Below are 16461 nucleotides of genomic sequence, written 5' to 3' on the forward strand. Positions count from 1 at the left end.
GATCGGCCTGTAAAAGTCATGGGGTTCCTGACTGACCTAAAGGTTTATAATTATTATTGTAGCATGAGCTAAATCCAGGATTTGTTCCAGAATCTGAGACAAAGTTACTCAATCCCTTTAAGAGGAGGAAGTACATGCCCTTTAATCTCATGAAGATGTGGACATGGTAGCATTATCTTGTAGAAGGGTATATTATTCTGTTCAGTACTTTTCTCTCATATGGCATATGATTCCTTTGTACCCTGACCTGCCAAAATTACTTTCCATCACACTCACTGAACCACTGGGAACTACTGACTTTGCAGTGTCTCTTGCTTTAGTTGCAGAAGTACTTGTACATGCCTATAGAGCCAGCAGAGCATTATCTCCTGTACTCTTCCACAGAGTGAACACCTTTGTGGCTATCAATGAGACAATATAGTTTTTCAAGATGATGATATCTTGCATATGCTTCAGGATCTTCTTGTTCAATTCTATAAGAATAGAATAGGAAAAGAATATTATTTTGGAAAATTGAAACCCTATCCACAATAATATGTAATTATGCTGTGTCTTCCGGTGAAAAATAGCTACAATGCCTTGCATTCTTGTCATGTGCTAATGGCTAAAGTTATGGCTTTCCATACGGACCTGTTATTAAGCGTAGTCCTACAGAGCACAGGCTGCATCGAAATGGAGACACATTTGTAAAGATATGTCAGACATGCAGACAAGCAAACTCTACTTTATGAGTTTGCGTTCCTCCAATACTCCCATTAGCACAGCATTATCCTCCACATACCACGGTTGCTATGTGCTTAGCTTTTGACGATGGTGTTTTGGGTTAGTTCCTCAATCATTACGTGTTGACTTTTTGCCGCTTACGTTTTGTCAAAAGTCGCCGTGCTACGTGAATACGGCGACACATCGCCCATTTGTCCATTTTGCCATATTGCGAGAGCACTTTGTGCGGTGCTCGTGGGATTCTTAATGTGATTAATGATATGCATTTAGGTTGAATGCTTTAGACTTTGTCTCTACTAGAGAGGTAATATAATTAGGCAGTTTAATTGCAAATGTAGGGGTAAAGTAGATTCCTGCCAAGAACGAGCATCATAGGTTTCTGGAACACGAGAAGAAAATGGAGTTCTGTCAAATGAATTAGTTTCATATTTGATTTTAAAAACCGCTTTTACCAGCATTTTTTTTCTAACAACCTTCACATGGTGTCGCTTTACCTATCCAGATGTTTGTGGGCTTAACAGATATATGACTCTGATCTCTTAAAATGCCATCCTTGGAATAAAATATAATAATTTGTAACGCACGTATGTGTTTCGATTGCAATATTAGAACAGGGTTCTAGCACGATTTCAATTAAAATTAATGTATGTTGACAGAGCATGGTCAATAAAGCCTTGGAAACTTTGCTCAACCTCTCTGAGTAATAATGTTGTGTTTTGTCTGCATTAAAGCAAAAACAGAAGACGACAACGTAATATGAAGTATGTCATCTGTTCAGAGCTAGAAGGGCATTAAGTCTGTGGTAAATTGTATGAGCTAACACCCTTCTGCCTCCAAACAGATGATGTGAAATGTCAAACAAAAACATGGAAGCTACTCTTCTTAATCTGTGCTCAAGCAGAAGGGTAAAATCTGCATTGCCGAAGGGTATGATGATTTAGATTGGGAATTGTAAATAGTTATGTCTGCCATGCTGTCTGTGTATGAATGCTAATGGACTTCCTCTTTTTGTCTCTCGTTTCAATTCTATCATACAGCCAAGAAAGAAGCCATGACTTCTCTGGTCAACCCGGCTTACAACAGCACAGTAGGGTCCCCGACGGACCACGTCAATGCAAACACGACAACGGCGGGACTCTCCACAGAGGATCACGACCCATTACAAAATGAGATTAACAAAATGATGAAAGAGAGCCTGATGGACTCAGACTTCAGCCAGACGGACAATAAGAATGAGGGGGTGTCCATCCAAAGTGCCGTTCTTGGGGGGTCATCGGGGAAGAGCCGCTCCTCGTATGCATCGACGGACTACTCTTCCATGGGAATTGGCAATCCATTAGAAAACCTGCCTGGGGCGTACTCAGACGATGACTATGATGACGATGAGGATGATGTTTATGTGGAGGAGGAGGAGGATGAGGACAGGAGATTGACGGTGGCAGATGATAACATCCTTCGGGAGAGGAACAAGGTCAAAGCGGAGGCCATGTTTGCCGGCATTGATTTCATCGATGATGGGGAGGACGATGACGAGAGCGAGTCGGAGTCGGAGGAGGAAGAGGAGGAGGATGATGAGGATGATGATGACATAGCAGAGGTTGTGATCGTTGAGGAAGTGGATAGCGCAGATGAGAAAGCACCAAAGAGAGTGAAAACAGATGATGGCTGTTCACCAAAGGACCCTGATGCCGATCTTATGTCGCCGGACGAAGTCATCGCCACAAAGCTGGGTGGCATCTTAAGTTACTATGCCAACTTGGAAGCATTGACCAAGCAACGTTCAGAACAGATTGAAGATGACACCACGTCATTACGGGGCAGTGTCAGCGATTCGTCAGAAGTAGAGGGTGAGAGTCACGAGGGCCTTTATGAAATGCCTCAGCAACCGACGCCCTTTGATTCGGGACCTTCGACCATGGATGATGAGAGCACAGATGATTGTGAATCTACGTATGATATGCTTTACAAGAGCTTTGGGCTCAGGACACAGGATGAAAAATTCAAGGTGGATCTTCTGTCTCCATCGCAGGGTCAACACGACCATGGATACGCCAGCGAGACATCCGCAGACGAGAGAGTATCCCCGATCAAGCGACCTGGAATGCTGCTAAGGGATGGATTCAAGCCCCCGCTCAGTGCTCTTACCGAGGACCTCCCCCTCAAGATTCTGTCCCCTACCACTGAAGCCGAATCAGGCATCGAAGTCACTCCCGAACCCAAGTCCTCCAACAAGAACCTGTTGGATAAGGAACTCTCAGAGGCACAGAAGACCGCCCTGACGAAGCCGACGACGCTACCACCAGGCTGGCGTGAAGTAGCCGACGCCCATGGAACATACTATTGGCATGTACCGACAGGAACTACACAATGGAGCCCACCCTCACCCACTGACAGCCAAGGCTCAGCTAGCCCTCCCAAGAAACCTGCAAGGGTATGTACCTCAATGTTATCCCTGTTAGTAGTCAATGTCTGTATTTATCTGTTGTGCCCTTATATAAGCTGTACTAATGTCTAGCATCTCTGTGTCAACTCAACATAGTTGGGTTGTTCTCAGATTTTGAAAGTATTCAGATCATCAGATTTTAGACTCATTACCATTATCTGAACAATTCTTTTTTTACCCCAACTGTCATAATCACTTGCTCATTCTCTCTAGTCCTTCTATCATTGCACTCTCCTTCCTTATATACTTTCCATGCGCTTACTGACTATACATATACAGTGTATGTCTGTAGTGTATGAGCCATTGTACAGCAAGTATAGTCAAGTGTAAAAGCCTGGCGTCTGGAGGCACCCCAAATCCCACAGCGTATTTGGATTGGGCCCTCTGTTCCTCTTATCATATTTCCCTGTGCACCCAAATGAGGAATCTCCCCAAGATGTCAACACGTGGCAATCGGATACATGTATTCCGAGAGATTGATAGAGGTACGGGAGGAAGATGGTCTGAGAAACAAAAAACAAGACTGCCTTGATGCAGTCCTTCAGTCCGGGGTTTGATGACGGAAATTTGTCATTTTTACGAGTTGTTTTTCAGCCTTTTTAAAGCAGTCCGTAGAATCACAAAAGCATAAATTCCAAAATCACAAGAGAATTTGCGGTACTACTAAAGTAGAGGGAGAGAAATAAAGCCATGTAGGGGAATTGAATTGAAATTCAGCGAGAGGAGGATATTCTGGAAACAGAAAGGAAGAAGAAAATGGATTGATTGGATAGTGGGATATTACTGGCTTCAGTATTGTAAGGGTAATCACAATCGGATAATTAGCAATCCATACCTCGTTTGTGAATGTTTGTGGGGTTGGGACAGGTCTGGACACGAGAGACTAGAAGCAAGGCCGCTCACTAGTGTAAGGTAGGGAGGGAAGGAGAGGAAATGAGATGACAATAAATCAATTTCATTCTCCGTCTTTGCCAAGGACACTTCTCATTTCACTGCCAAGGTAACCGGTTAGTCTTGGGTTTCATACCCTCTCTCCTTCCATTTGGCCTTCTTGTTTCCAAGGCTTCCTCCTTTTTTTGTCTATTTGTCTTCCTGGATTTTACCTTGTCTTGATTTTTCTCATCTTTATAGTTGCCTCTTTCAACGTAGTATTTTAATTTGCTTGAAAGCCATTAACATCACAAAACCTCCCTGTTAGCCTCTCCCTCTCTCCCATCTCTTTCTCTCTGTCTTTCTGTCTCTCAATCTCTCCCTCTCAATCTCTCCCTCTCCGCTCTTTCTCCCTTGCTCTCTTTACCCTTCTCTCTTTGCTCTTTACTCTCCTCATGGTCTATTCCCATATTTTGGGAACCAGTTCCCTTTATTTCTGGCTCAGTCCCCTCTTTTTCTACTCCATCTCTGCATTTTGCCATAACAGAATTAAACTCACCCACATATTTACGTCATTCATCTTAATCTCTAATGCAGTGGGTTGCTTTTATTTGTCTTTGAATTTCATGCATCTTTATTTGTCTCAACAAACTTTATTTTACTCCCTAAATCTCATTAATAGTGACACCCCATTTAGTTTCTGAATAATTGTGGAGAATTTACCTTTTATTGTTCAATAACACCCATTATTAAAAAAAAAAAGATACTCTCATTTTAAACTCTGCTTTATAACTGAAGTACATTCAGGCCTCTGCATTAGTAGTATGTTCCATCCTGAAACGGGGATGCTTCGATTGAAAGCCCTTTCCGGCTTCTCCAGGATCAGAAAATTTCTTTTTGGAAAGTGCACACACCTTGACGCGTATTGGGGAGTGATGTACATTTTCCATTGACTGAGTCGAATCGATTCCGCTTTTGTCTAGTCGAGCTTAGAATGCAAGAGTTTGAAGTATGCACCGTCCCTGTCTGAATTCTCTTAGCAGCTGCACACTCCACCAAGCTTCTCCCTATTTCCTCCAAAAGCCTCTCAGGTTTAATGTTAAAACATGCTCCGTGTCCAGACTGCACAAGAGGCTTTTTGTCTTTCTTTTTTTTTTGGGGGGGGGGGAGTAAAAAGTGCCCTCTAATGGAAGTAAACCCTTTCTTGAAACCTATTTCTACTGCTGATTCTTCCTCTATTTTTCTTTCTTCAGAATACCATAAATTAAATACTTGTTTAATAAATAGATTTGAAATGGATTCACTTTGGGATACTACAGTGAGAACATGGTTGCTAAAGGCTTTCAAGAAATCAATTTACTGTAAGATTGTTTTCAAAACAATTTTTTATTGCCTAGAAAAATCTGGTTTGGATTACATAATACTCCCTTGTAGTTTTGCCCATTCCAATATGTGGCATAGAAGGTAATGAAACTGCTTTGGGTTGATTTTTCTGAAGGTCTTTGCGATCCTGTTTGAGATTTGGTATGAGTGTTTGAATGTTGTTAATTTGATTTGTGCTTTGACGACCGGGTATGACTATGAGAATGACTGGTGGGATAGTGGTAGAGTAGTTTGAATTTTGAATGTAACCATTCTTACTAATAATGTCAACAGATGATTCACCCTCCTGAGTGATGGAATGTGACAGAAAGAGACAGGGAGAAAGAGGGGAGGGGAGAGAGGGAGAGAGATAGAGGGAGGGATGATTGGAAAGAGAAGAGAGAGAAAGAGAGAGAGAGAGAGAGAGAGAGAAATAGACAGAAAAAGAGAGAGAAAAAAAGGAGGGGATTATGAAGAGAGGGGTGGGGAAAAAGAGAGGGTAGGAGATGTGGAAAGGATATGAACATCAAGAATGGGTACATACATAACATGATCATTTTGAGCAAGACTTTTGCGAAAAAGTAGCCATGATTTCATGAAGAACGTTATTGAACAGTAAGATTATGATATCATATGAAGACTGCGTGGAAGAGAGAGAAAGAGAGGGAGGGGGAGAGGAGAAGAGGGGGGGGGGCATTTCCTACCCCTCCTATTTCCCCATCATTGATAACACTGACGCTTGCATGGATGGTCCACAGTGACTACTGAAGATAAAAGGAAAAGCAATCATCTGTCCACCATGGTCATTATCATCACCTCCATTCCCCAAACCACTACCCCTTAATTACATCTCCGTTTACACATGCATTACATCACCACATCAAATCACTATGATTGTGTTCGATAGCCCATTCAGACCGGAGAAAAGTTAAACAAAACTTGTATAAAGACATGTGTCGTAAGAATCATTGTACAGCTTAAGGGTCATACAGACCAGGTATTAACATTGTATAAATAAACATTTCAAGTAACAAGCCTCGAAGAGGTCAGTTGCATGACAGCTTGCCTATCATCAGTGCATGCTTACGATAAGCCCTACCGAATTAAAAGATTTTTGTACAATACATTGTTCTGGCCAAATTAGAACCCTGATCATTTATTTTCAAGATTTTTTTCTGTTGAAATTATGATCAAACATGCGTTTTTGCAACACAATATTTCATAATGACGTTTCATCATACGATGTTCAAACTACGAACATACGATTCCCGTATAGCCATACAATGACTTTAGGTAGTCTGAAGGAGGGGTGGTATTGCTTCTTGACAATCACGCATGATGACCTCTGCTCGTCCTCATTGAGCATCTAGTCTTCTTTGATTTTAGCGCTCCTACCTTCTCACCCTCCCCATCACCTCTTAATATCCCCTTCTCTAATATTAAAGTAGTAAAGTAATTAAGTAGCATGTTCAATACAGACATGATGTCTCGTCCGTATTGTTCTTTAACTGCTTCAAGGTAGTTTCGAACATTGATTGCAGACGTACGAGAGAGGTGACTGACAGGAAGTAGGAGCTGAAACCATCGTGATGTAAAGGAACTAGAGATATACATTTTCAAAACTAATTTCACACCAAATGATAGCTGAAACTTTTTAATGAAGCGTTGAGTATCGAGGTACTTGAATGTTATAAGGATTGTGTTCTGATCCCTTTTGATGTGTGGTAGAAAATAAAAATTAAGAGGATTTTAAAGACTCTCGATGTGTCATCTAATTTCTCCTAAGATAATCAGGATTCCATCCTCTTTTCGTATACAAATGTTTAAAGTCACGTAACATCATTCATATTTTTTTATATCGAGAGTGGAGTAAACTTTATCTGTTTAAAGCCAGAAGGGATGTGACTCTGTGTTGTATGATATGATTTAACGCACTTCTTGCTCTTAGCAGAAGACTTATGTCATTAATCAAGTCATCGCGATCAATCCCCTCTTATAGTTTTCATTATAAGTCCTCATAGACACATAATTTACATACATTTGCATCGAGACTGAAACTTTTATTCTCAAGTGTTTGTTCCTGTACTGAAGTCAGGGAAACGGTCAAATCAAATTTATGAAGGGTATCAGTGGCCTGATTTTTCACATTTCACACTTTAGAGAATAACTATTTCTTAGAATGCGGGGATATAATCCATTCTAGCCGTTTCTTTCCCTCGTCACATTTGATACCCATGCCAGAGTGTGATCGCTCGGTTAAGAATTTAAATCAAGTGCCCCTCACAGGCTTCCTTCGCTCCTGTCTTGTCCACGATCTGATGCTGCCATAACTCGCCGTCTCATGCATACATTAGCAAATGGTGAGAGATCTTTGAGAGGATAGATGGTGAGAGAAGGGAAGAGAAAAGGGAAGAGAGGAGGAGGAGGAGGAGGAGGAGGAGGAGGAGAAGGAGGAGGAGGAGAGAGAGAGAGAGAGAGAGAGAGAGAGAGAGAAGAATCAAGAAAATAGATTAGAAAATTGTGGTATAAAAAAGTGCCTGCAACAAAGAGGGACTACACATAATTACTTTTTAAAGATGGATAAATATGGAGGTAAAGGTAGACACATTTTAAAAAGTATGAAGTAAACATGGCTTGGACAACATTTAGAAGTTGGGAATACTTATGTACAAATGGAATATTTGAGAAATATATGAATTAGAGTAGTGCAAAAAATATCAAATTTTAGAGTAAAATAGATTTTGGGGCTAATAATATCCTGGAGAGATAATAATAATAATGATATCCCGAAATCAAACATAAAGAGAGAAAGGGAAGTGGTATAGTATTATTTTTGTCACTGTTAGATTGAACCTAGAAATTTAAATGGGGTCAGTATGAAATACGAGGTAAAGTGTACAAAACTTGGTAACAAAAGATTGCAAATATATTTTGGAACTGGATAGCCAGGCATTGTTAAGAGAGATATTTATTGGACTATGGCGAGAAGCAAAATATAAAAATAAATAAAATAAATGAAAAGCCATGCAACATGATAGAACAAAGGAGACAATCCGAAAAGTTTAAGAAAGGAGAGAAAAGAAGAAAAAAAGGAGCACCTCATCTTCTGCTAAGTAACTTGATGAAAATGTTCAATATTCATGACATTAGTCACGAGATGCGAGGTAGTCTCTGTAATTGCATCTTTCTAGCCGCTGGCCACTTAAGCGCTGAACGTGCTCTGTATATCTCAGCCCTCTTCACGATCTCATCTTTCTTCCTCTAACCCTCACCTCTTTCTATAATTTTGGCACTCTGTCTGCCTTTTCTTCATGCTTTCTCCTTTATTATTACTCCTCTTTACTCTCTCTACCTCTCTCTCTCTCTCTCTCTCTCTCTCTCTCTCTCTCTATCTCTCTCTTTTTCTTTTTCTTTTTTAGAGTTACATGCCTTTAGAAGTTGGCAATCTTCTTTTTCTTTTTTGCTCATTCTGGTATTCCAGCAATATTATGTATTACAGCAAACATCATCTGTTAGGAGTCAGAAAGTCATTAACTCTGTTTTCAAGTTTAATATGAGTTATAATGCCTTTACAGCTCTCAAGCAGATTATATTTTATCATTATGTAACATTTTCTTGAAGATTTCATGTTCATTTCCTTTGATATGGTTTTATCTAGTCCCATGTTCTTCCATTTAAGCTTTCTTCAATAACACACGAAGAAGTAATACTGATGTGTTCATATTTTGTCTGTTAAGAGCAAAAAGGGAATTAATCCTGTTCTAGATGTGTGAGTTAACCCCATTTTAGCACTGAGCAAGCAATATTTTCTTGTCATTGCTCTCAATCTCGTCACACCGGCCTGCTTTCCTTTTCTTTCTCTTTCTCCATCTCTCTCATCCATCTTTGCCCCTTGTCCATTTCTCTCTCTCTCTTATCTTGGGAGTACCGGTATTAATTACCTCGCACCCTAGCCCTTTGTTTCGGAACATTTGCTTTGGGCATCTCCCCTGTCCATCTCTCTTCTCTCCTCATCAAACACTCGCAAGGTATCAATGACACAATCGCACCATCTCCGTAACAAAAGGTTCAACCGGGCTTTAGCCGAAGAAAAGGAGACCGAAAGAGGCTTTAATCAGACAATTACTGATTAAGAGAGACAGCTCTTTATGGAAATATCCCAAAGCGAGATTGACAGACTTTAGTGCATGGAGCCTAATTGTAACCTATTATTAGGTGCGATCATATTCAATGCATTTTCGGGGTGCCCCGCAAGCACAATGGGGGTCGTATTACCCCCGTTAGCGGGGAGTGTGCTAATTTCGTCTTGGTATCCAAATTGTGCTAGATTGCCTCTTTTTCAGCGCAGACAAAGGTTATTTTTGTGTGAAATTTAAGATGATCAATGGAACGAACACACCAGAAGGTTTGCACAGTACAAGATGATCAGTTATGTCTCATTTTTTTTTTACATGATTTTTTGTTGTCATGAGCGCCATGCAATTTTTTGTGTGAAGTGTGATCTAGTTAACATTGATGAAGAGAACATACTTCACGATGTTGTCTAAGTATCCTGGGGATCTAAATGTTCCCTTTTTAATTATTCATGATTTTGGTGATACAAGGGAAAAGACAACTTGAGACATCATTTATCGAAGTAGAGAAGAAGATTTCACACTTTTTGAAAGAGAACATTGCCTTGCAAAGATTCATGATAATTGTGTGTTTTTTGTAACATGAAATGCAATTTAGGTTACAAAGAAACCAAATGCAATGTGGTAATTATCATTGTCATCATGATTAATTCGGTAATTAAAAGGTGTAAAAATTATCCTTCCTAGACAACGTTCTCCCAAAACTTGATACATATTTAAAAATTGCTGGTAGAGATAATGTAATGACTTGATATTCCTGTGACACAATAATTTGTCTTCCATCCTCCCTCTTTCTTAGAAAAGAGGAAATTCATATCCTTTCTTATAAATTTCAATACCTAATGAACCTGAAATGATTATCAAGAATCCCAAGCATGCGAGTGTTTCACGAAAAAAACCCACTCATCCTCTCGCCCTCCATGTCACGTAGGGGAAGCGTGTACAGTTCCGATCCTCTTCTCGGCAAAGAGGGGGCCTCCTGTTTAATTAATGCACTTGCGTGATTCATGTGGGTTGCTTGCGTGCTTTCGCTCATGCACCAATGATGGGAGAGAACATCCTGGTGAAACATGAATGATTCAATTAAAAGTCACCCCCTCCCCCCCCCCCCCCCCCCCCCCGTCCAAAAAAAAAAGAAAGAAGAACAATTCCAACTCTTGATTTATCATAGCCCTTTTGTTTTAGTGAGTCAGACACATGCACGGTAGTAATGGTCCATGAAACTTGAGTTTATAGGCAAAATCAATTACAATCTGTCATAGAAATGGTAATGATGATGGTGGTGGTTGGGGTGGGGGGGGGGGGTATAGTTGTGATGGTGGGGATAGTTGTGTTAGTAGTGGTGATGATGCTGATGCTGATGATGATGATGATGATGATGATGATGATGACAATGATAATGATGATGATGCTTATAAAATGACCGTGATGATAATGATGACAGTGGTGTTATTGATCGTAATATTAGCAATAGTAATTGATGGACTTACTGATCAAATATATAGGTTTTAATTTGTATACACTATGCTGATGGAATGAAAAGATCTCCAATAATCACTCTTCATAATCAAAATACGGCAATAATCTGACCATTTCTTACCAGCAACAAACAAAAATCAAACAAAATTGTAATTCCATTAAAGTATTGCCCATGACATCACACTCCTTTCACCATATTTTCCCTCTAAGAGAATGCAAGCTGAAGCATGCATTATTTACCTTCCGAAAGAGCATTGATCACCCATCTATTATTTCTGTGACTCACTCTCTCACCATCCAACATGAGGTACAGAAAGGGGGTTCGGATGGATTGAATCCCAATCGACAATTGTAGTTCGGGTGAATTCTAAACTTAACTTGATGGTGTGATATTAGTTTTCCTCCATTCTACTGATCTAGTTTGTAGGATTTTTTTTTATTCTTTTAGTCATCAATCTTGGAGCCCCTGTGAAGGATGACCTTATAAACATTTAAATGAAGGATGCTACCCCCCCCCCCTCCCTTCCTCTTCCCGAATTGCTTTCTGATAATAAAGTCAGAAGGAATTTCAAAGAATGCTGCTTTTCTGATATACAGTTTAATCATGAATGTTTATGTCTGCTTTATTAGCAACGATATATGTGTAATCATTTGTAACTCCTTCTCACTTCACAACCCCCCCCCCTTTTCCCCTCTCTCTCTCTCTCTCTCTCTCTCTCTCTCTCTCCCCCTCTCTTGTTCTCTCTTTCTCTTTCTCTCTCTCTCCCTCTCTCTTGTTCTCTCTTTCTCTTTCTCTCTCTCTCCCTCTCTCGTTCTCTCTTTCTCTCTCTCTCTCTCTCTCTATCTCTCTCTCTCTCTATCTCTCTCCCAATCGCTCTTCAGTCTCTACCTATCATCCTTCTCTTCTCTTTGCTTTGCTGTACTTAAGCATCACCAGGAACCCCCTAATTTATGTATTTTGCTTTTACTTAATTATCAGTGCTCACAAGGCATCAACCTTTGCTTATCTTGGAGCCCTATAAAGAGAGTGATAGAATCCACCAATGAATGGGTCAAGCTGTATAACTTTGGTTAAATAACTTTGAAAGCTTCACCATACCAACTTTGGTTGAGTCACACTTTCCTTTTCTTCGGTTACAACCTGGAATTAAAACACACCTTTGGTACAAACCCTACATGTGCCTCTACTTTATATACTGCCTTCCCCTCCTTTTCCTTCCCAATTTTCTCTCTCCCCTTTCATAAGTCTTACCTTCTCGTCGAGACTCATGAAACAAACAGGTTCCCGCTAGATAACATTCAACTTCGAACGGATACCTGTACGGCGGGCGGCATTGATCAAAGTCTGTCCGAAGTAATTGTACACCTGAAGAAAATTCTCATTACTCGACTGAGACTGAATGGAAAACAAATTGGGTGAAATGTACCCAGAAGAAGATGGATGCAAATTGAAAACCGGGGGTTTTAAAGGAACATGAGGCAAGGGGAGAGATGTATCTCTGGGCAGACGTCATGTCAGGAATAGAAACGCATCGTTTAGACGCGAGGGATGTCTTGGAGTCCAGGGAACATCCAATACATGTACTGGCTATTGTCTGCAATGTGATCTAGATCAAAACAAAATTTATCTTCCAATCTCATTACCTTCATATTCTATTTTTTCAATCTCTTTTTTTATCAGGCTGCTTCTTCATATTGATAATATCTATGAATACAATCATGTGCTTCTATTATTAGGTTCTTACAAATCCTATGTACCCCTGGTTGCTATATTTGTATCTTTCCAGGAAAGTTGCATGTCCCTAAAGTATCCCTCATTTTATGTCATTTCCTTTGAGAATGAAAAGGGACTTGTTTTAAAAATAAAAATCATCTCTTGCTCTCTCTTTCTCTCTCTCTCTCTCTTTCTCTCTCTCTCTCTCTCTCTCTCTCTTTCTTTCTTTCTCTCTCTCTCTCTTCTCTTTCTCTCTTCTCTTCCTCTCTTCTCTTCGTCTCCATCTGTCTCACTTTCTCAATTCCACCTTCTACATCTTTCACCCTCTTCTTTTACTGGTTCTCTATCTACCAATCTCTGTATCTATCTCTTTGTATCTCCCTCTATGTCTCTCTTTATATATATATATATATGTCTCTCTCTCTCCCTTCATTTCTCCTCCTTTTCTCCATCAAACCATATGTTGCATAAATCATACCGATACCCCCCCCCCCCCCCCGCCCCATCGACGACTTCTAATACGCCATTGTCTTAAAACTGCCATTCCCTGGCGCAATCACTTCTCGAGTAGTATGCATGCCTGGATGATAAAGATCAGTCATGTGGTTATGTAATGGAGAAGACCTGCATAATTGAATGTTAAAAATACCGCAACAGTGATTTCTTCCGGAGATAAACAAGTAGAAAGTAGCGATAGCACTTTCTAGTATATAAGGTGCGAGAATGAAACAACGCAACAGCAGGGTTGAGTTTCCATGTATGCATACAAGAGGCCTGCTCATGTGTATCGCAATTCAAATGTTACATTACATAAATTTGACTCACAGTAACATCAAAGTAGCTTTGGTTCTTTGTTTCCTTCTAAGAAATGTATACGATATCATCAGACTTGATGCCTGTTCAGATACGGCGCGGTAATCCGCCGTAAAAAGCCGCTGCTTTTTTAAAACATCTAAATAAAATTGCAAATGTGCATAACAAACGTCTTGCCTGTATACATCGAGCTCTGCGTTTTAAGAAACCGAAATGCGAATCATATTACACATTTTCGTCATTTATATTATATTTTTTTAAAACGCTGCGGTTTTGACGCATCGTGTCTAAACAAGCCTTTGGTGAGGATTCTGAATTTTATAGACGTTGTGTGGCAAATCTGTATTCACAAGAGCAACTTGAGTGGCTAATATCATTGGCAGACATGGAATTTTGGAGGTTTAGGTTTAAGGAGATAGTTCAATGACTTTGTAACCAATAGCTCTAACCAGTGATTCACCGGCAAAGAGCGCCCAAATGAGAATCGAAGGAGGGCCGCATCTTATCTTGAAGATGATCAGTTTTGTTTTCTTGAAGAAGAAAAAAAGGGAGGAAGAATAGTGATCATTGCAAGAACATGGTGTCATGTTTAATCTCTATCTGTCTGTCTCCCTTTCTGTGTCGACTGACTCACACCTCGCTCATATGTTGGGTATCACCCCTTCAAATCTCTCCCCCCCCCCCCTTCTCTGTCTCTGTATGTCTCTCTCTCTCTCTCTCTCTCTTTTTCTCTCTCTCTCTTTTTCTCTCTCTCTTTGTATTTCTGTCTCTCCATCTTCTCTATCCCTTTCTCTTTGCCTTACTCATTCTCTTTCTGTTTTTCGCTGTCTCTATGTTTCTCTCTCTCTCTCTCTCTTTCTCTCTCCCTCTCTCTTTCTCTATCCCTCTCTCTCTCTCTCTTTCTGTCTCTCCATCTTCACCATCCCTCTCCTTCTGTCTTTCTATGTCTCTGTCTCTCTCTCTTTCTCCCTCTATCTCTCTCTCTCTTCACTATGTGCCTACATATTTCTTAGAATGTAAGAGATCCATGGATGATTCATATCTTAGAAGTTCACATCTCACCCGGATAACCTCACACTACGCAATTACATCATCCAGCTTTACTCCCAGGACATATCAGTGGTTGGACCTTCCATAATCCATGCCTTCGCCCACTTTTCCCAAATGACTTTCTTCTTCTTTCAAGTTTCACTGTAAATTTCCATTTCCTCACAACTACAGTGTATTGGTTTCATTGCGATATGTTATTTATGTAAAAGATAAAGCAGTTGTCAAACATTGTCTAATACTTTTGCAGTAACCGCAGTGAATTAGCATATTTTCTCTCTGTCCTTATCAGTGTGTCACTTGTTGCTCTCATTTGACCTCATGGCTACTCCATTGTCTCACTTGTCCAAACTCTTACCTGCAAGCCCGCCTACATGTAGGGCTATCCTCTGCCTTTGTGTATATTTGTCTCTATCTGTCTACCGGTACTCATTCTACACCTCTGTCCTTTCTTTTCGATAATCCTTGGAGCTTAGAGGTTACCTGGCTTCCACTCTGTCTCCCTCTGTTGTTGGAGCTCATGCACCCTCTCATTCACACACACACACACACACACACACTCTCTCTCTCTCTCTCTCTCTCTCTCTCTCTCTTCCTCTATTTCTACCCCAATCTCCCTCTATCCATCCCCTCTGTCTGTATCTCTCTCTCTCTTTCCTTTACTAAGTGGCCCTGTCTGTCTCTGTCTCTCTCTCTCTCTCTTCATCATCCCTCTCCCTCTCCACTCTACTCCCCCCCCCCCTCTTAATTCTTTTAACCACCATTATTTCCACTTCCTTAATCTGCTCTCAGCCCTGTTGGCTTTTGATCTCGATGCCGTCAAGGTGTGCATCTCAATGCGATGATTCATCACCGGGCGATGAGGCCAATAACAGGGGGCAGCTTTACCAGGACTCTCTGATCCATCCTGCCTCCCGGTCAGGTTGCGCTCACAAAGTGCACCAGCCCACGATGCCTGCCCGAGGGCCCCCAAATTGTATTTCTCTAACCCGTTTCCACGGCCGTCAACACCTTGCCGGTCTAACCCCCTCTTATTTTCCGACCCAGTGGTATCTTGTGTAGCTCAACAGTGCTCTCTAAAGGCTTAAATCGAGTTAACCATCATTTTGTCAGGTTGTGACACAGATTTCCAGTAGGTGAATAAAAATGTTTCTAAGAAAAAAAGTAATGTGTATCCACAGTATTCCCTCGCTCCCTCCCCGCCTCTTCTACTAAAAAATTCTCTGTTTAAAACTGAGTAATTCTTTTTCTCATACATTATCCAGTGAACTTCTTGGTAAAAATGACTCAATTAGCGAGCAGGTTGTCCACCCTTAACTGACACACAGAGTATCCAGGCAGGAAGTATTTGAGGGGTCATTATTAACCTCATCTTTGTCTTACCTGCTCCATCTCTTTACCCCCCTCCCCCACCTCTCCATCCCCCATCCTCTCTTCTTTTCCTCCCTTGCGGACATTTAATTTTACCTTTCTTCCTGTCTACACCTTTTTACCTTTTTACCTGCCCCTTTCTTTCTTGTATAATTAATGTTCCTTTGGTTCATATCACCTGTAATTGCCTAGAAATCAATACTTTACCTCTCTGACTCACTCAGTCTAGTAAATCTATTGTGTAGGCTTAATCAACCTGTCTTTTATGAGGTACAGGTGAATATCTTGCAGGTGATTATCTTGCAGACAGTTGGGGTCTGACATATTTTCTACCAACGGAAACAACTGATGTATTTTTATTTCATCAATATTCATCCAAATTTATGGGTATCAAAAATACTTTTAAATGGATATAAACATCATCACTACAAACTCTGAAACGAAGCTTTAAAAAGTATTTCCAAATGGTTTGTTTAGCAATCGTATTGAGAGAAAAATATTTATGC

General features: G+C 40.5%; 1 protein-coding gene across 5 annotated transcripts in view; it reads left to right on the plus strand.

Moving 5' to 3' along the window:
* The first annotated feature begins 1765 nt into the window (after positions 1-1765).
* Positions 1766-16461, plus strand: part of LOC582967 — a 72205-nt gene continuing 57509 nt past the window's right edge. For all 5 annotated transcript variants that reach the window (XM_030980817.1, XM_030980820.1, XM_030980821.1 and 2 more), the window contains exon 1: positions 1766-3154. In XM_030980817.1, the coding sequence (XP_030836677.1) occupies positions 1775-3154 (1380 nt within the window). In that variant the 5' untranslated portion in view covers positions 1766-1774. The remainder of the gene's footprint in view (positions 3155-16461) is intronic.

Source organism: Strongylocentrotus purpuratus, unplaced genomic scaffold (genome assembly GCF_000002235.5).
Source record: "Strongylocentrotus purpuratus isolate Spur 01 unplaced genomic scaffold, Spur_5.0 spur5_scaffold_11, whole genome shotgun sequence".
Taxonomy (NCBI): domain Eukaryota; kingdom Metazoa; phylum Echinodermata; class Echinoidea; order Camarodonta; family Strongylocentrotidae; genus Strongylocentrotus; species Strongylocentrotus purpuratus.